General features: G+C 38.5%; 1 protein-coding gene across 1 annotated transcript; it reads left to right on the top strand.

The window, feature by feature from the left end:
• Nucleotides 1-13328: 13328 nt before the first annotated feature.
• Nucleotides 13329-17053, top strand: nppc (natriuretic peptide C). Its single transcript, XM_020650851.3, has 3 exons — nucleotides 13329-13564; nucleotides 14583-14876; nucleotides 16383-17053. The coding sequence occupies exons 1-2, from the start codon at nucleotides 13472-13474 to the stop codon at nucleotides 14853-14855; spliced, it is 366 nt and encodes a 121-aa protein (XP_020506507.1). The 5' UTR covers nucleotides 13329-13471; the 3' UTR covers nucleotides 14856-14876; nucleotides 16383-17053.
• Nucleotides 17054-20504: the final 3451 nt, after the last annotated feature.

Raw genomic sequence — 20504 nt, forward strand, 5'->3', positions numbered from 1 at the left:
GCTTCACTCCTCCCTACTGTAAAAGCTTGGCTAAGGCATCAGGCATGGCTGTAACACAGACAGCCCACTGCCACTCCCTGGCAAAATATTGTACCTCCAACATGATGCTAAAACTGTGGAAAATACTCTGCGTCCAACCATCAATCACCACCAATTTTAATCAGTTTTTATTACTAAACCCTAGTGCATCTTAGAGCAATGCCTTTTCCTTGAATGTACTTCTATTTGTTCTTGTCTTCAAAAATCAAAGTTCTCTGTCTATAATTAGTCAGGGAATGTTGCAAAAATCTGGGAATAAATTCCTTACTGAGACATTTCTTCACCAATGTGTTCATAACACTGTCTTATAACGTATATAAAAAGATTTCAATCCAACTCCTGGAGGAAAATTCGGGAGAGCGGGAGAAATTCGGGAGAAAGTAGGGGTGCCTAGAACCTTACTGGGCAATGATTGAAAGTGTTTACCTCTACCTTAGGTAGCTTGTGAGGGGTCAAAAACCACTCCCTGGTGGAAAAACGACCACGCCCACTTACATGTAAATTTAGAAATAGCTTTGTTGATTTCAATATCTGGAATACTAGTTAAAAAGATTGCTAATATATAAACAGGAAAGTGGCTGAATGCTAAAATTAGCAGTAACTAACTGATAATTAAATGTGTTTTTTTTAACTCATAATCCAGCCCAATGTATCTCAGATTTACAATGTGCATTATCTGTGTACTTTCCTATAAGTCGGGAAGCTTTAAAATGAAAACAGTTGCTCAGATTTGCAACATTAAAATGACTTAAACCTTGAGCAAAATAGTTATACAAGCTCAAAACAATTGGGGTTTCCACCCTGAACGTGACGCCACAGCAACATTGGCCGCCATGGGGATATGGTCTGTTGTGGCTAGTGGTGTTGAAATTAATTGTTTAATCGATTTTATTAGGACATAAAAATGCTGATGAAAGTGAGAAAAAAGCAGTGCCAAATGTGGGTGTTTTGTGAGAGTTTGTACAACCTACACGATACGGTGGTGAGTAAACAAGTTGGCTACAGAGGGATTTGTGACAGAAAACTTTGTAAATTGAATCTCGGTCCTGCGCTTGCTGACTTGGAGTGGCTTGGCTCTCCATATCTTTCACCGACTGCAGAATGGATTAGCATCATAATGTAGCATGTCCTGGACATGCAAAAATGGGTGAATAACTTTACTATAGCTAACGGAAGCTCACCACACATTAGTTAACTAGACTACTCTTTCCTAGAACTAAATGAGAGCTCACTCCCTACCAACCTGCTAGTCTACTCTTTCCTAGTGGAAGGAGCTATGTAAAATTACTCCTCTAACACCCTTTGGAGGACAGATGAACAAGTTATAATCACAGCCCCAGGATTATCTGCCTAACATTCATTTCTAGAATAATTAGATTCAAGGATAACCCCTGGTATAGGACTCTAGATTACCCCCCAGAGAGGGAATAACTGAACTCCCCTCACTAGGATGTTAGGTGTGTATGAAGTGTGTAATATAAATCAGTAAAACAAGTGTGCCGTGGTGTGACTGCTCAAAACCTACCTTCCGAGGTACACGGGGTCCTTAAGGGGAACTTTCAGTCTTTGTGGTATGAATGAGTTCAGTCAGAAAATGATTTCAAAAAGTTTCCGAAAATGTATTAAAAAATTTCAAATGATATTCCAAATGCAAATACCAAAGAGTAAAAGGAAAAATATAAAAAAAATGGAAAAGGAAAACAGAACTCAAAGACCAAAATCTAAACCTGTGAGTGTAGACACCTGAGGTTTTAAAAGATCTTGGCTCAGAGACTATGTCCCAAAATGGGATTTCAAAAGTCGGAGTGGCGTGGATTCGTTTTGCAAGGCAAAAAGGAACCTTGATCAGATTTTCTACAGGGTTTTTATAGCAAAAAAGTCTCTCTTTTTTTTTCAAGATCCTGTAACACCTCAACAATGCACGTTTGCAGAAATGTGATGCATCCACAGGTCATGCCAAGTTCAGGACATACAGTAGGTAATACCAAGTTCATATGTGGTTTCAGCTCGAAGACCGTGAACCGAGCAGATACTCAGAAGCGTTATACGCCTACGAGCTCCTATGTGGTTTTGCTTCAATATATGGCACACTCATCTTGACCTCACAGGAGCATAGACACTATGAGTGTGTGTAAGTTTAACAGAAAATGTTGAAAGCAGAAAAAGGTTATGACTTTATGACCTATGTATTAAATGATGAAAGAATTAAATGATACTAAAAGGAAAAAAACAAAAACAAATTCAACAATTGCATAACTCTTTCTGATCTTTCAACAATAATTACAGAGGGTCTTCCTGCTGAAGGTGTTTTTAAACTGATATCTCGCTTTCTTAAGTCCAAGATGACTAAAACAAGGGGACTGTGGCGGTGATTCATAGTTAAAGTAGCGGCTGTTGACAGTTGACAACAGACAACAGTTGAATCACTACAGCACCATAAAAAATCAGGGCTATGTGTAGCTCCGCTAAAGCTGCGTTCATTAAATTATAAACGCATTCTATTTCCGGCAAGTTCTTCACAGTAAAAGTTCCAGGTCTTTCTGTAGTTCTAGTGCTTTTAATGTGAAACATTCATGTCAGAAAACAAGGTGTTTTTAGCAGTAGCAACTTAACACAACTCGTCTGAAATACAAAGACAGACTGCTTGTCTTTGTTTATGAAAAAGTAGCCATGTGAAGTAATATAGAAGAATTGAGGATGCATCGTGATGCATCGTGATATTGAAACAAATCATTGACTGGATAGATGTAATCAAATCAAATTGAAGTATGAGACTAGTGAAGATGCACAGCACTAATTGTGGCCATGATCCCTTAACCCTTATCCTGGATGACTTCACTTCCTGTGTCATGGCGTGTTCATCGCTATCAGTCGATAAAATGGTAACATTTATATATGGTGGGAAAATGTGTGATTCAGTACTCATACATTTAATTCTGACCAGTCTGTCTATAACTGTCTTTGACCTCTGAGTTACAGTTCAGAAAAACAGGTCACCCAGAGGTTATGGTGCAATTAATTCAAAGCCAGTGTAGGCCTATAGTTCTGCATGTGACACAAGTTTATGTGAACTGCGCTTAATGCTGCTTGACAGCGGCCTGAGTTTGCCTTTAATGTGGCAACTCAGGCGCTCTTTCATAGTGCTTGAGTTACTTTCTTCAATCGTCTCTCATTTTAGGCTCTGCTGTAGAGGCATACTGGGTGTAAAAAGATCTTTATTGAATTAGCTCCTGACTGTAAAGTTAACTGCCATCAAGCTTTTTCTCAGGTCCTAGGCCAACAGGCTTCCCTTGATGCGTAAGGATCCCAGAACGCTGCCCTGTCCGCTGTGCAGTGCCTTTGTGTGCAGTCATACAAATATAAATGAGGCATTCTTTCTGGTTAATCATAAAATTAAACATAATAAACTAGATTAAACAATGTTGTATCTGCAAGGTCCTGCAAGATGAAATCAGTGCATGCCAAATGAAACCTGAGGCAAAATGAGTTTATGAGCCAAATGCAGACTTCAAAACAATTGGAATATGATGTATTCACCAATGCAAACACTTACTCTGCTAAAGAACGCAAATATTATGAAATATGCAAATCACACACATACTGTAGAGTCTGTATTTTGCTCTGCACTGACTTGCTCATTATAGACCTGTGTGGCCTTTGCGCAGGTCTACCTAGCTTGACGTCAGAAATCGGCCACTAATAGGAGGCATATGGAAGTTGGGAGCGAAGGTTATTTTGATAACCCCATTGCCACACTGGCTTGGTTTTTCTGATTTGGGTTGGACCTCACGTGGTTGCCATGCCACTTGTCAAATGTTTCATCTGGTTTGAAATTGCCCTGGTGTGCAAGTGACTATCACAGCTCCAAGTGGCAGCTACACTCCTAAATGCAGGTTTCAGAGAAAGGCAAAGCCATAATGGCACCTCATTTCCAGTCACCCAGAACATTCTGGTACTTTTCCAACAGCGACTCTGGCACTAGTATAGGTTATGGTGACATTCAGAAAAATATCTCGCCATTGATATCATCAACAAATTGACTGATAACTTTTAAGAGAACACACTCTTAAAAACTGAAGATAGAAGGGGGATTATTTAAAGCATAGTGAAATCATGCCACCATTTTTTATAAAGCTACCATTTTCTGCTGATGTCATGCTCAAGTTGGGGGATTCAAATGCTGTTTCAGTTGAAATTCAAAGGGATATTGATCCAGTTTGTTAACGTTAAATAGCAGATTCTGTAGTGTTATCCATCAATTGCTAACATTTTGTTAGCTTGGAAGAGAATTCCTAGCTAACATTATGATCACTCACTCTACGTTTGCTTGTTAGAAATTTACTGTGAAACACTACCAAATAGTAAAATATCTGAATATAATTGGTCACTTCTTATCCATCAGTAATATTATCTAGAAAGTGGATAAATGATGTTAGATGATGTCCAATTGTAGCTAGGCTATTGAGTTATTAAATGTGTTGTTTTAACTGTTTTTAATAGAGTTCCTTATTATGCTGGAAGAAAATGTAAATGTTCCTAATATCTAACAATTCTTTTACTCAAGGCAGCGCAGGAAACACAGCTGCTTTTAGAGATAGACAGATTTAGCTCATGACACAATTATCACAATTATCTTCCAGCATCAAAGAGGGAAAAAAATTGGACAATGTTTTACTTTCTATAAATGAAACATCCCCAAGGTAACACTTTACCAATGCAGGTAGAAGTAAAAAGTAGTTACAACACAACAGGAAATCTGGAATAACTGATTTGATATTATCCACATTTTAGTTTCAGTCTAGCTAAAATAGCACTTTAAACCCAATAAAGACACAATAAATCAAATATTGAGGTAGTTAATCTACAGAAAAATTGCTTTAGATATTAATCCCTGGAGAATCTCAGTCTTCATTAAGTCATCACGTGTGACAATTTCGAGTTTATTTTATCATGTAGACAAGAAAATCTAAACTAGGGACTATTTTACTATAGTAACTTACGTTACTATAGCTGTAATGAAATGTTGTTCGTATCTTTACTGGAAGGTACAATTTGAATGACAATAAAGAAAGTCTAAGTCTAATTTTGATTGAAGGATTAAGAGTAAGATTACTAAACTAGAATAAACATTTGAGGGGTTATTATTGGTTCAGATATTGTAGGTCAGTTTAACTGCATAAACACACTACTTATTTTGAACAGAACCAGCCAAAACAGATCTTATTCATATCCCATCACATTGGCTTCTACGCCTTCTGCTTGGTTTTCATTTAACCTATTAACACACTGGTAATTTTATGGTTACGACTCTTGGAGACTCATTATAAGTAACTCTTGGGTAGAAACGTCAGTTAGATGCCCTCAAACACTTCGTTGTTTTCAACGGGAGTAAAACAGTGACCTCACGTGACGCGTCTGTGGCTCTGGATTTGTAGTTCAGCTAAGGTTGGATTACATCACTTCTTTCGAAACACATTTGTCCTCAGACATTACGACAAAAGTGACTGAATGTATATTTGGTCTCGCATTTGAAAAAGTGGTTTCAGTACAAGGTCAAGTATCACACCTCTTTGTCTTGGCTGGTTCCATTTTGCTTTTAATGGCATTGCTTTGTTTGTTATGTTTGTATCAATGGTGCCTTTAGAAGTCATTACACTTAATTGTGCACCACAAATTTAGTCCTCCAGCAATAGGTGTGGCAACACCAAACAGCTTGTGTCTTCCCTTTAGACACCTCTACCAGTCCTCACAATGGTTCAGATGATCACCAATAATAAAATGCTGTGTGCGACTTGCTCAGTGGCACAGATACCACAAAGGGGGTGTGCGGCAGCAGAACATGACATTTCGTAATGCGCAGATGAAAAGGCTGTTACCACTTGCAAAACCATGAATGAAGTATTTTACATCCTTGTGAGTCACAGTAAGTTATAAAAGCAATTACTCATAAATTAGATATTGTGGGAATACAGTTCTCAAATAAAAAATAATAGGGGAAACAGTGTGCCGCAGTGTTTTTGAGCAGTGGCATTTGTCTAGCACTTCATTTGAAGCCAAGCAATTTGTTTGGATCTAAGATCATATATCTGCAATGAAATATCCATGTTTCCATGTGGTTTTGTCACAGCATGTGTCGCCCAAACCCCAAACACGCGTCTTTCCACATGGTTTGAAAAACACAAGAGACACACCAGTGTTAGAGTGGCTTAAAGAAACATTTCTGCCTCAAACTATGCCCGGTAATGCTGTGAACACTGGAATAAATAATTCAAACCAGTCTGGATTTGATTCACTTTTATATCTTGTACAAGTAATGGCAATATTGGTTGTGACATTAATTACAAAAGGAAGGTTTTAAATTGTAAATTCTAATTATCATGATTCTTACTTTGTTTTTATTATGCAATGAAGAGAAACATTCTGTCATACTGATATCGTTGGCCCAGTGTTTGATAATGTTAGCAATTTGTGCACAAACCCAGTCAAATAAAAGCCAGACTGCCATTGCTTGCGGTCCAGAAAACAAAATATCAAGACAAAAATAGCTTTTGACTTAAGAGCATCTTTCATATGTTCCTTTCTTTGTGCATTCACATTGGAATATTTTGCGACTGAGTTAAAATGACGTGTCCCAAACAATTATTGGAGTATTTTTGAAACTGAAGTTAAGAAGATAAATGTACTAGACGCTAAAATTTGGCAGTGTCATGCCATTAAAAGTAAGAAACATTTCAAAATGTATGGTCAATGAAGTTGACTCCTTAAGATGTCTTCATGCATGCTTGGAATTTACCCATGGTTATGCACACAATGCTTTGGAGTCATGGACGTGATTATGTCTCCATGAGAAGTTAAATGTTTTTTTTTTGTTTTTTTTTAATTGAATCATCTAAACATCTGCTCAAAAATCCTGGATATATTTTGGTTATGGAATTACAATAAAATGTAAGAACAGTAGTGCATGTTTTGGAACAGGCAATAAAACTCTATTGTTCATATGAATATATTCCACTTGTGGCTTCTTCTTCTTTTGTATTTGACTTCATGCATGAACACCACGGAACAGTACTTCTGAGGAAAATGTATTTGTCAAGCTTTTACACCTGCAATATTGGTTTTATGACACATGGTATCCTTAAGAACATTCATTCCATGTGGTATTCATGTTAGGTAACAGGGATTCGTCGAAAATTGGGTACCAAGATGTCCAGGCAGCCTTGGGTTTTTGTTGCTAATGTCATCACATTTGTGCTGCGAGGAGCCACTTTTAAACAGCCTTTTCAAAGTGGGACTGTTACACCTCACCTCACACCTGTTGAAAAGGTAAGGAGACGGAATGGTGGGAAAACTTTGCAACTCAATAACATGATTTTAACATGTGCGAATAAGTATATTAAAGTAACCTGAATGTTGGCACCACACAGCAACATGTTTTTAAGTATTACCCCAGTCAAACCAACCAAACTGAGTAGGGTAATATTTAGTATTCAGAGAGAACAATAACCAGACTGTATCGCCTGCTTTCCACACAAATATGGGTGGGGATGGATGGCTACATTGTATATGAAATCTGCGAGTTGGTTCCTCTCACACTGCCACAACAACACTTGAACATGTGTACATTAATATGACTATTTTAGCAACAACAACAAAAAATAGCGCCACAAATGGTGCCACTTTGTCCAGAGGGGAGCCAACATCAACACACACTGAAAGTTACTCACAGGACCTATACTTTACATTTTGTAAATGATAACGGGGCTATATGACAAATACAAATGATTACATGACCAATACATTGTCCAAGTCTATCTCAAATAACTTGACAATTAATTTGATTGATATGTGTTCTGCTCGGTGGGTAAAATATCATAATGTCTTTGAGTTGTAATTTTATGTCACTGCTCTCCGATTTGGATAAGATGTGTGAAGTGACCAATATGGATGTTTATCTCACAGAAACATTGAATTTTACATTCTGTAGAAAACAATGAAAAACCATCGATTGGTTGGGTGTGAATCTACAGGATGACTGTTCAATGTCACAATCATACTTAAGAGAACCCTCAAGTTTTTTTCCCGCTTCAAAGTCCAATTATATTAACAAATCTTGTGTCTTTATGAAACAAAATACAATATTGTATGCATTTCTTGACACATCAATTCCACTATACAAAAACCCCTCAAAATGTTTAATAAAATATTGACCCTGTCATGTGCGTATACATGGTTCTTAAGTGTCTATTCCTCATCATTGAAGGGGGCTTGTTATAGGCTCATATGAAAGCATTCAGAACACTTGTGTAAAAAGCATTAAAATTCCCCATGCAATAAAACGTTTATTTATAGGACCGAAACAGCCTTGTAGTTTGTCTTACACAAACCCCAGAGAAGGAACAGAGACACTCAATCCTCACACAGACACTCACTACCACAGCTACTGCAGCACACGGCTGCTGCACTGGTTTGTAAGGTTTCTTGATGCAAACCAGTCAAAATGCCCATTTTTATTCCCCAGCCACATGAAAGCGAAAAGATTTATTGAAAATGAAGCCGATAAGAATTTGCGTCAAAGTCCGGGGGCGAGAACGCGGGTTACAAAAGGACACAGCAAAAAATGGTGCCCTCCATAACCCGTATGATGTCATTGGGAAAAGCGTGTAACGTTGTAAAATTGTACCGAAAAAAAAACTTGTGACAGAACACATGCTGCATTAAGGAAGAATGTGTCACTCACTTGTTAAAATTCAAAATAAAGGACTTAGCAATGAGAGAAAAATGTTGTGACAAAAGCAGAGAGGGCGTCATAGACAAAAGGTCAGCGGAGTTCAGCAGCTTCACAGAATTAATGAAGACATAAAGTATAGTTCTGGTCTCCTTACAATTACAGGTATCAGGCTCAAAGAGGCAACTCAGAAGGACTCTATTTCCCTTCTGGTTGTGTTAAGTATGGGACACAAAAGCATCGCCCCTGATTACTGGCATTGCATCACCCCATCACCTCAAAAAGCTTCACAAGAGCACACAGTCCTTTTTTCACACAATCTTGAAGACAGCATTAGGATCGGCTACTTGTACTTTAAAGTATCAAACATTTTGCTAGCGTTTGCGTCCAACATTCCCAGCTTGCAGCTAACATACAGTACAAGCTTAAGTTGTTTCCTGTGTAAGGGACAAGGATACAATGTTGTGGCTTATAAACTGTGTCTCAATTTGGAGGTAGCATCCTTCGAAGGACCCAGCCATCATAGCCTGCTTAGACTGCTCAGGCCGACTGGAATGAGACATTCTGGTCTTAAGAGGACATTTGCAGACATACCTTACCTTGTCGTTTATAAGCACCTAACAACATCAATAGCTGCACAGGAATTAACTGATGTAATATACTGAGATCATAATCGCCAAACACTTCATTGTTAAATTTGTAATGCCAGTTAAATCCAATTTGAAAGCTGCAGGTGACCATACTGTAGCCGTTTACTGTCCATTTTCACAGAATGGAGGCTTTGGGGTTAAGAAAATGTTACAAGTACAGTACTCAAAAATTGTGATTGCTTGAATTGTTTTTGAAAACCTAAATCCATGTGTGAATGTGAACGTCCGCACATTGGACAACAACACAGACAACATGACAGCTAATTTACTGACTATGTGGCTTGTTTTGAGTCATTTTAATCAGATACAGCCTGAACACTCCAGAATTTCTCCATAATGAAGGCTGTCCACATTGTGTACCCATGCTTGTGCCAGTGCATGAACTGTACGGTGCTGAAGCACGATTCTTCCAAGCCAGCCAGGGCCAAGGAAGTGTACCGTGCTTGAGCATGGCTCAAAGCATGCAGTCAAACAAACGAGACTTTAGGGGTGAAGTGTGCTTAAGCAAGGTTACGGATTGCCTAGTGTAAGTGTGCACTTAGTGAAGGACTAGAGAAAATAAGAATTACTTATTTGCTTATTTGGATGAGAAACAGCAGTTTGTTTTCGTTTAATGATGGTGCTCAAGGGCGACATCTACTGGATCAAAAAGTCACACCTTCTTCCTTTATGATCTCCTAGATAAATAAATAGCAAAAAAAAAATAACCAGTGTAGTTTTAAAGCTCTGGAAAAAGTTCATCACTGACTGTCAAAGTGATCACATTACTCTGAAGCTTCTCCTGTGTTTAAAGACAGAGGACTGCTTACACTCTGCAGGCAAACGTGTAAAAAAAAACGCACTATTGTGTTAAATAGGGCAACATGTGGGGGGAGTGGGGGATTCATCATGCTCAGTAAACCTCTCTATGAATTAATCAAATCAGCTCTAATCTTCCCTTTGAGGTAAAGTGTTTTATCACAGACCTACATTGTGGGTAATCACATAAACACACTTTTGGAAAATTTCATTTTTATTACACAATCATTCATAATAAAAGTCATATCAATGCAATATTTTCACATCAGTAAATGTGTGGTTTGCTTCATACTGTTGCTGGCTGACACAACACATACATGGTTCAGGTGTTTGGTACCTGTGGCTGTAGTGTTTTGCTTCTCATGTCTGGGAGAAATTCTGCCCAGTAGTTCTTTTATTTCATGTCGGGCATAAAACTGAACAGAGGAAGAGCTGGGTAGTCGGTATGAGCAGTGATAATCACTAAAGCTTCGCAGAAGAAGGTGGAAAAACCTGCAAACCCAATTAAAGAATTACAAGAGAGCGGGCGGTTTTATTCAGGGATTATTTCTTTTAAGCGCTGTGCTGAGACAACAAGTGCAAAAAACAACACTATTGAAGGATAACACGTGAGTACTCAAAGGTGAGAGAGAGACATTAAAACATGTTGCGGATTGATTAGAGAGTGAATAATGCTTCTGGATATAACTGGGAACACCTCTTACAATACAGGTGCTAATGGACGGGATTCATTGTTTGTTTTGAAAGTTGTGTATGTGTATGTGTGTGTGTTTGAGATGAAAGGCTGCTGAGTGATGCTGTCTTGTTATTACAATCAAAATCAGGTATTGCCAACTCATGTTGTTGGGGTTTCATTCCTCAACATTCTTGCGGAAAATACGACTAAATTGTTGTTGCACACTTCATGCACCGATTCATTGTTTTATGATGAACATAAAATATATGAAGGCATTTGCTTTATGTGGCAATCGTTTAAATATAGTAAATAACTTTGAATATCAGCCCGGCCATGATGTGCAACCAAAGACGGAGAGAGAAGTGAGTGCACTGTTTGTTAAGTCTGACATGCATCAATGTGACGTCCAGACTAGAAGCCTATATGTCTGACTTCTACTGCTGCTGCTGCTATCATCATCTCTGCAAAACCATTCGGTATAGGCCACACACTTTCTGGATTCGACCTTTAAGTCAGAAGAAATCTAACAGTAAGATCAAAAATCTATTCGTTAGTGATTTCCTTTATTCATAATGCATAAGCCTGTCTTTTCTCCCCAACCTTATTGGGACTTCAACAAACTCCTGATGTGATGAATGACCTATTCTTTTAAGGTATAGAGTATTGATCAAGTAAACATGTGATGATAAGGGGTATTCTCTTTTTCGGCACAGCAAATACTGCCACTCTGTGTTCCAAAACAGACGGTGCTGCCTGTGAGATTGTATCTCCGTCCTGCACGGCCCACACTGCTGCAGAGTTTTTCCACACTGCAAAAAACGTCAGACTTTTCTGACTCTTTAACTTATCTTCTTGTGAACTGGTTGACAGCAACTTCTCTGCTTCATTATTTCAGTTCAATTCATTTTGTGTGTAAACTGTGATTTACTTTGATTTGCCAATCCTAGAACCAATCCTATAGTCTCAAGTCAAAGCTTAACCACCACAAATAATCATACCTGTAGTCACATTGCACTGGAATTATAATTCATTTTAATTCAATATGAATGTTAGTTTTCAATTTAATATTCAATCCTGCTTGTGTCACCATAAGAGAGCAGTAATTTCAGGTTTAACATTGCAATAGAGGATTTCATCATCTTGGATTTTTTTTTTGTGGTGAAGGGATTTTTTTTTCATTTTTTTTCTCTTTATTCTTTTTTATGGGAAGATTTCTTATACCTCTTTAGGAAAGGGCTTGGTCTTACACTTTCTGCTGCTATAAAACAGCTGTTCATTGTCTTTAAAGGGGGTCTTTAGGCTTTTGCAATTTAGCATCTTGATTTCTTTTCAGATTTCCTGCAGCACTAAAATAAAGATTTTGAACAGAAACATGTTTTCTGGATTGACATTTAAGTAACTTAATAAAGGGATCAACTGTTTATTTGAGTAGAGCTTGGACACTATACACTAAAGTACCTCCATATTGTGTGGGCAGGTGGCACGCACACATCCATGCAGACCTCAGTGTAGCACTCACCATGAGAGGCTCCCTCAGAGTGTACTCAGCATATGTCTGGTTTCTTCGTGTGCCTCGTGTGGTGCGACAGGCTGAATAACCCACGCTATCCAGTATTTTCAACATTCACTAAACACCACCACAAATTACAAGTGACATTGCGATGTATGGGATTCTAGTGCACATAAATACTTAGTTTGTCTTGAGGCTCCCTTTTTGTTGTTTGAACTTCTACAGTGCGATGATGCCAGATCTCATCGCTGCGCATGACGTTTTCCAATAACCTCTATGCGCACAAATGCGTAAATCTGAGACACAGATGTGTGTACCCATACAAGACATCGTCTCATAGTCCAGTGAATCACTCTAATGTTGAGGGATTCACTTGTCTTTAAAATAAATGGGCGATTTTGCTGCTATGTGCTGAAGACATCTGTTATTTTGGTGCGTATTTCTTGTGCAGTCTTGTTTGAAATGTGATGTTGAGCATCCCACGCTTCGATATTTTGGCAACTGAAATCCTTCATTTATTTACTTTTTCCTCTTCTGTATAGAAAAATATGTCATCCCCACTCTACCAGTAGCACATGACTTGTTAAGATGTTCCGCAGGGCAGGCGGCTGGCATCTTTGAGGTCAATACTCTGCCAAAGTCGCTCTTCAGCTTCTGACGCGCAGCCTTTGAAACCACCTTCGATTTCAGCTGATGCACTTCAGCCCAAGTTCTGAAAGTTAAGAAACGGAGCATTTTGATAGCTCATACCCTATCTCATTTCCTCCGAAGCCCCAATGACCGGTGCGTGTATCATTTAATTAATCCCTGGCGTGACGTGCTCAGGGGCAGGTAGAGAAAACAGGGAGTTGGCGAGGAAGGAAGGACCATTACGCAGGTTTTCATGACATCACCATGGGCTGGCTATAAAGCGGTGAGGAGTAATCCACAGAGTTAGAGAAGCACTTGAGAAGCTTTGGAGTAAAGGACGGACGGGAGCCTCTTGTGTTTAACAGCTGATTGGCTGCTGCTTCTGTCTCTCTTTCTGAACTTCAGCGCGGAGGAATCCCTTAGAGAATACGAGACTTGTCAAAATGAACTTGTCATACTTGGTAGCCTGTGGACTTTTGGTCACCCTGCTTTCAGTGAGGATGGGGGCAAAACCTTTAACACAGACGCAGCAGAAGGTAGGAATGACATACTTATCACCTAACTTATGGCAGCTTATTTTCTTCATAATACTAACAGTTGGGAGCTAAATACTGCAGAAAAAGTGAACAGCTGTTCTATGGTGTAGACGATCAGGATTGTTGTTTTACGCATCATATTTCATAATTTCAGTCCTGCTGAGTAGTTAAGCGACGGCATTTTCCACGCAGTTTGGATCCTGAACACTGAAATTTTTGTTTTTATTATATACTTTTAGACTTAAAAAAAGGACAGCATGTTTAATATTCAATCATGTGTTACCCTTATAAATATTACAACTATATAATTTTTGCTCCACATCGTTCAGTTTCAGCATTGATCTCAGTCGAAGGCATTTCAAAGAAACCAAAATCTAATGTTTGAACCATTCAAATAATCAGGAAACGACTTTAAAACTGGTGATCGTTAAGTTTTATTTAGAATCAGTATTTTTTTTTCTTTTCATGGTATTAATCTGCAAGAAACCAAAAGGCTCTGTGCGTAAAATGACAATTACGCACTTAGTTCGCCTGCAGAATAAACGGGATGAAATTGTTTCTTCGATTATAATGATGTATAAAGAGTTTAGGTTATGAGGGTAGAAGTCTTGAATGTCTTTGGCTGTAAGTTGATGTCACAGTTGGCGTTCAGACTTCAGGAGCTGGCTCCAGACACCTGCTTTAATGATTGTTGCCTGAAGACAACAAAGGAGGTCGTCAAGTACGAGGTTTCTTTTTATCGAATAACTGCAACGACTTCAACTGGATTTATTAAGGGATATTCAACAAAAAGGAGATGATTTTGAATTTCTTCCTCAGCAAACGGTGTTTGTGAAAGGTTAAAAAAGCGGCAGGTTTCCCCCAGCTTAAAATCGATAGGCTACTTATGGAAATCATGTTCTGCTCATCGAGTCAGTATAATCATCTACTTTTGATTTATAGAAAACATATCTCTATGCTTTAGGTTATTGTATTCAAAGAGTACAACGTTTATTTATTTTCCCTATCTGTGTTCCAGTCTCTTAAAAGTTTGCTGGGCGAGGAGCTGGCGGAGTTTCTGGAGTCGGAGGAGAGGGAGAGGCGACTAGACGCGGTGCGTTCTCGGATACGGTTACTGGGAGATTTACGCATGGACACCCGGGCCAGAGGGATGTGGGCTCGTCTCCTTAACGACCAACCCGCACCAAGGAGACACAAATCTGGAAACAAGAAAGGTGGCTCCACGTCGCGGAGCGGCTGCTTCGGACACAAGATGGACAGGATAGGGACCATCAGCGGCATGGGATGCTAGGGCTGGAGAAGCGCTGTGACGGTGAGTTTCCGTCAGTCACAGTCTCACTCTATAGCCTACTTAGACATATTGACTTTAACCTGCTAACAGACACACACACAAAACAGAAACAGAAGGACAGAAGAATAAGAATGGCTGTGTGGGGACTGAATAACTGCTGGTAGGGGGAGGGGGAGAAAATAAAGAAGCAAGAGAGCAAAGAGAGGGTCTGGTTTCTGAAAAGAAATGAAAAGAGAGTAGAAAGAAAGAATGGATATTATAGGAAAGAGGAACACATTTTATTTACAAGCCTTATTTTGTCAATGGACATGATAACAAAGAAGAAGAGAGAGGATGAAGGCAGGCAAGTGAAGAAGAAAGTGAATACTGGAGACGTTTTCAATTTTGACAAGGTCCCTAATGAGTCTTGTGTGATGTTGGCATAATGACAAAGGAGGGGGGCAATAAGACAGCAGGACAGGACAAACTGAAAAAAAAAAAATCCAAGTCACATTTGTATTGATGTTAAAACAAAACTGTCGTAGGAAGTGTTCGTTTTGGATCAAGAGTAAGGCCAGTTTACCATATTTGTTTGAAAGTGTCTGTGGCAGCTAATATACAATATAACAAGTGGAGAGAAATGAAAGTGCATGTCTGCATCCTGGTGGAGGATCAATTCACAGTGTGGTTCAAAGATCAACTTAACTCACTGAACTCGATCAACCCGAGTGACTCTTAATTCTGAGAAAAGTTGATATTTAGGATGATTTTAATGACAATGAAAGACATAATGTCCTCCACTTGTGATATCATCAAAGCTCGACCTGTAGTCCAGCAGTGTTCCCTCCTCAGACAGGAACCCCTGTAAGACAGCAGGAAAGCCCACTTACTCTGATGTTTTGGAAACTATCCAGCGGGTATTTAGGAAGTCTCCTCTCGTACTCATGCACATAATCATGAATGATTCCATCTGCTTCATCTAGACACAAGTAGCATAAGTCAGTTTTGAGCCAAAAAAAGAAAAAGAGGGAGCGATGTTGAGGGAGGAGGGGATGCAGACAGGCAAAAACACGCACATTATAAACACACAGCACCCTGCGGTGGCCAGGATCTTTCTGGGAAAGCCATTCTCTCTAACCGAGTGATTTCAACAAAAACAACAAAGGGGCTGCGGTGGTGAATGAAGTAATGAGGAAGCAAGGTGACGCACAATTAGTCCTGAGGCTTGAGGCCTTTTTGTGGTTGTGGCAAACTGTGAAGTCCTGATGGGTGAGTGTGAGTGGATGTGTTTTTCATCAGCTTACACCCGTCTTTCCTCCCATGGGCCGGCAGTGTATAATAAATGTGGAGGATGTGTTAGACGTGTGTAGTTTGAGGTGAAATGGTTAAGTGAGGAGTCAGAGCAACACTTTAGCTTAGCATTAAACCAAAGATGACACATACGGCGATTCACGGACTGATGAAGTACTTGAGGGCTACACTAAAGAAAAACAGTCAACAATGCTAAATTGATAAAGAAATCTAATCCTATGTCTTTTCTTTCTCTAGATCTCTGGACGACGGTTTTGGAAAACCAAGTTTCCGTTTGTTCTCACCCGAGCAAAAAAAAAAAGAAAAAGAAGAAAAACTCACCAAGAGACAGATTTTTGGTACGAGTCACCATGACCAGCATAAACAAAGACTCACATGACAATGCTACAGAACCTTCATATCAATATATATAATAATATGCAGGCATATATGCATATAGACATATGTGTATAACATGCGAGTGGTCAACAGACACACATCACAGATGCATTTGACAAGATGGCGGACAAAGGTGTAAAAACTACAAACCGCAAAGCTGTATATTGTTGCTGCTGCTGTACATTCATGTACTTCATCTTGCCCTGCATAAATGTATTTATGTTTAAAAAAAAAACTATTTATATGTTTATAAAAAGAGATATTTATAAATATGAGTTTTATTTATGTAACATTTGGAAAATGGATGCAAACTGCAGGTCAATTCTGTTTGTAACTTTTTTTCTTTTGTCTTAAATAGTTGTAAATGTTTTCAAAAATGATAAAGAAAAAAAAAAAGAACATTCCATGTGCACTTACAAACCTCTCAGAGTTTTATGTTTCCTCACTTATGTGACATTTTCTGCATAGCGTGCAGATGAAAAACACATCTCTCTGCTCTTGGCTTTGTCATGTTGTCAGGCTGCTGGAAATTTAAGGCTGCTGTTTGTGATTTAACCAGCAGTTAAGGTTTTGAAAAGGTTTGGTTAACAGCGAGTATGGCCACATCACCTATACCAAGAAATGACATCATCAAGGAAGTGTTCCTATATTTTACATCCAGACTTTGTTGTTTTCAGATTACAGCTAAATTGGATAGTTCAGATAATATTTCTGCACTCGACCTGCATCTGGCAGCGCTGGGAAAATGTAAATAACATCAAATCCTTCTTTGTTGCCCTTGAAGTGTACAGTTCAAATATTTAATCTTCTCTAAGCAACATGAGATAATATGGACAAAGTTAAATGTAAAATCTAATAATAGCGCTCCCTCAGACAAATACCAAGACATTTTAAAAGAAAACGACGGCCTAATATGATGATCTAGAGAGTAACTAAAAAGAAACTGTAAGAGAAGGTTTGATTTTGTAATCACCAGCTCCTGTTTAAAAATAAGGAAGTCAGTTGATGGTGATATAAAAACACATCTTCATTGATATGGCACGCTTATAGAAACAGAGCATTCAAAGCAAAAGTCATGAAAAGAGACCTGAAAAGTGTACAAACAAGGACACACAAAAATAAATTAGGGTGGAGCTTTTAAAGCTTTTAGAAGAAACTAGAAACCCTGTGATACAAATGAAAAAAATACAGAAGCAGGTCTTCAAATGTGTGCTTATGATGAAAACATCAGGTTGTCGTAACAGTCTCAGGGTCAATCAATTAGAAGGAGGTTTAGAGTCAGAAATGTTGTGGAGTAAGATGTGAAAGCTCTGGAAAAAGGGTCAAACTTTTATGAATGTGTTACATAGAGATGTATAAATGAATACAACAGGTCAGGGTAACAAGGCCTGCATGCTCTTGTAAATCGTCTGTGGTAGATGCTGTGTCGACCAACAACAAAGATGAATTGCACTATTAAACTTCCACACTAGAGGGCAGCAAAGAGGCGTAAAAACACCTGTTACATACATAACGGACCCCATCATTTACAAATCTAGAAGAATATCACATCTGGATATGTTTAGTGACTTAATGGAATATCAATAGTACAATATTATTCCAGGGGTAAGATTGTATATTCAATGGTTTACTCGTAAAGATGTAATTTATCATGAATAACAGATCTCACTCCCATTGAGGGTGTCAGTGATAAGTTTGCAAACTACTACGTAATACAATGAGATACACTAATAAATGTATAAAATCAGACTCATGAGAAAGTATCAACTGAGATGGACCAGACTACTGATTTAGTTCAAAACAGGCTGATCACACATTGTGGTGCTACAGAGCAAGTGCTGCATTTACACTGAAAAACACACAAAGGCAAAATAGACCTCACATAGTTGGTGTGAAAATGAAAGTAACACTGGGAATAAAAGCCTGGGAGGCGTAAAAAAAACAAAAAAAAACATGATGAAATCTGTCAGACATAAAGAAAAAGCTTTTCACATGCTGAAGAAGAGTACTGAACAGGATGAGTGCTAAAAGCACCAGACAGAACCTCATCACCAGCACCTGTGTGCAGAGCTCACACCTCCATGCTGTCAGCTTTTTGCAACTGATATACAGTATGTGGTAGGACAGACAATTATTAAAGCTGCATCATAGGCCGGAGTGAGAAGATAAAGAAGGTATCTGTTCTTTTTTAACATGTAGGACAACCTGTCACGGGATACATATACAAGCAATGGTTTGAAGAAATGTACCTGTGATGTTCCCGTATCAGAACTGACTGCCTTTGTGATTGAACCCACAGCCGTGCTGAGGTTTTTAATCATAGATCTTGAGTACTTTCTTGCTATATCCTTGAACATTTTAGCTTCATTTAATAATTTTTTATAACATATTTAACAATGAGCAAGGTCTTTCACCTGCTCTTTTGTAAAGTGTCTTGATCTAACACTTGTTATGAATTGGCGCAATACAAATAATGATTGATTATTTGATTGACATGTAACTCTGGTTATCTTGCTGTTATTGCCTCTTTTTCATGCTGTAATTTATCTATCTATCTTTTTAGTTTTGTCATTTAGAGTGTTGATGTCAAAGAACTACATGCATTCCCATATAAAACATAAACTGGGGGGGCGCAGTGATTATTGTGTGCACCCCATGTATGGAGGCTGTAGCCCAAGCCGGCAGCCCAGGTTCAAATCCGACTTGTGGCTCCTTTCCCGCATGTCATTCCCGATTTCCTAATCTATCCACTGTCAAATCTCTCCAATAAAGGCACAAAAACCCCCAAAATAAATCTTTAAAACATAAAGTAAATGGTAGCTCTACTCTTGATGTTGTATTTGTAATTATTTAGTTTTATTAAAACCCTGTGCCACCTAGCTTCCTGATGACATGTTGGCCTGTTGGAGAGTTTGTAGAATCACTGTAGTCCATAAGTCCTTACAGCAGACGTGAGTTCTTGGTATTTATCTCCATTAGGAATGACGCAAACACTGCTGGCACATTGACGTTTTGTATGAAACATTACCCAAGATTTACCACAGTATGCTTTTACCAATACTCAACAGCACAGACTAAATCTTATTCTGCTTCATTTTGGGAGGTTGCCCAGAAAGAAATTTCCCTGTGATGTAGGGAATCTCTTGTGACCTTAAATCCATGGATGCATATATCCCTCTCCCTGTGCTCTCTAAATGTTTGATTCAATCGATTTAAACCATCCTGTTGAAACAGCACTAATGACAGGCGGACAAATGACAGAGGCAAAGAGCTTTGTTCATTCTGTGCATTCAGTATATTTTGTTTGACAGACAGTAACGGTGAGAAAAGTTAATAGAAGTATGAAATGATTCAGTAGAGACTCTTAAAGCAGGGATTGAGTTTTAGATCGATAAAAAAAACGCACAAAACTGATGTTGACTCCCTTATCACACTCACTATAAATCCTGAATTTTACCCTCAGAATCACCTTTCACTCTACTGAAACCTGCAAAAATCTTTTTAGAGGATTTAAAATAAATGTTTTGAGCATTTTAAGCAGGACTCCACATCAAATTGACCATGTGAATGTGTGTTTATTGTCTCGAGTACATAATACCAAAGAATTAACAAAAGATGATATAGCAAATACAGGGAGACATGGGGACTGATGTGCAAAAGTACATTTCTGGTCAAATAACTGTGTGTTTAGCAACTAGCTAATTGGAGGTTTAGCATTTTCTTTTGTTATAGCTTAACTAAAAATATGCAGAAGGTGATTCATATTAACAGAGAAACCTACCCAAACATACGTATATAAAAAAGGATGCCTGTGGTCAATCCTTCCCTAAAAGGGACATGACTCAAATGACTCAAATAAAAAGGGGTCAGACAACAGATCTATAAATAAGCAGAGTTAGCTGAGGCATTCAACTAATCCAACTACTGGATCTTGCTTTCATCTGAAAATCTAAATAAGGCAAGGCAAGTTCATTTATAAAG

Source organism: Labrus bergylta, chromosome 6 (assembly GCF_963930695.1).
Source record: "Labrus bergylta chromosome 6, fLabBer1.1, whole genome shotgun sequence".
In the NCBI taxonomy this organism is placed as follows: Eukaryota; Metazoa; Chordata; class Actinopteri; order Labriformes; family Labridae; genus Labrus; species Labrus bergylta.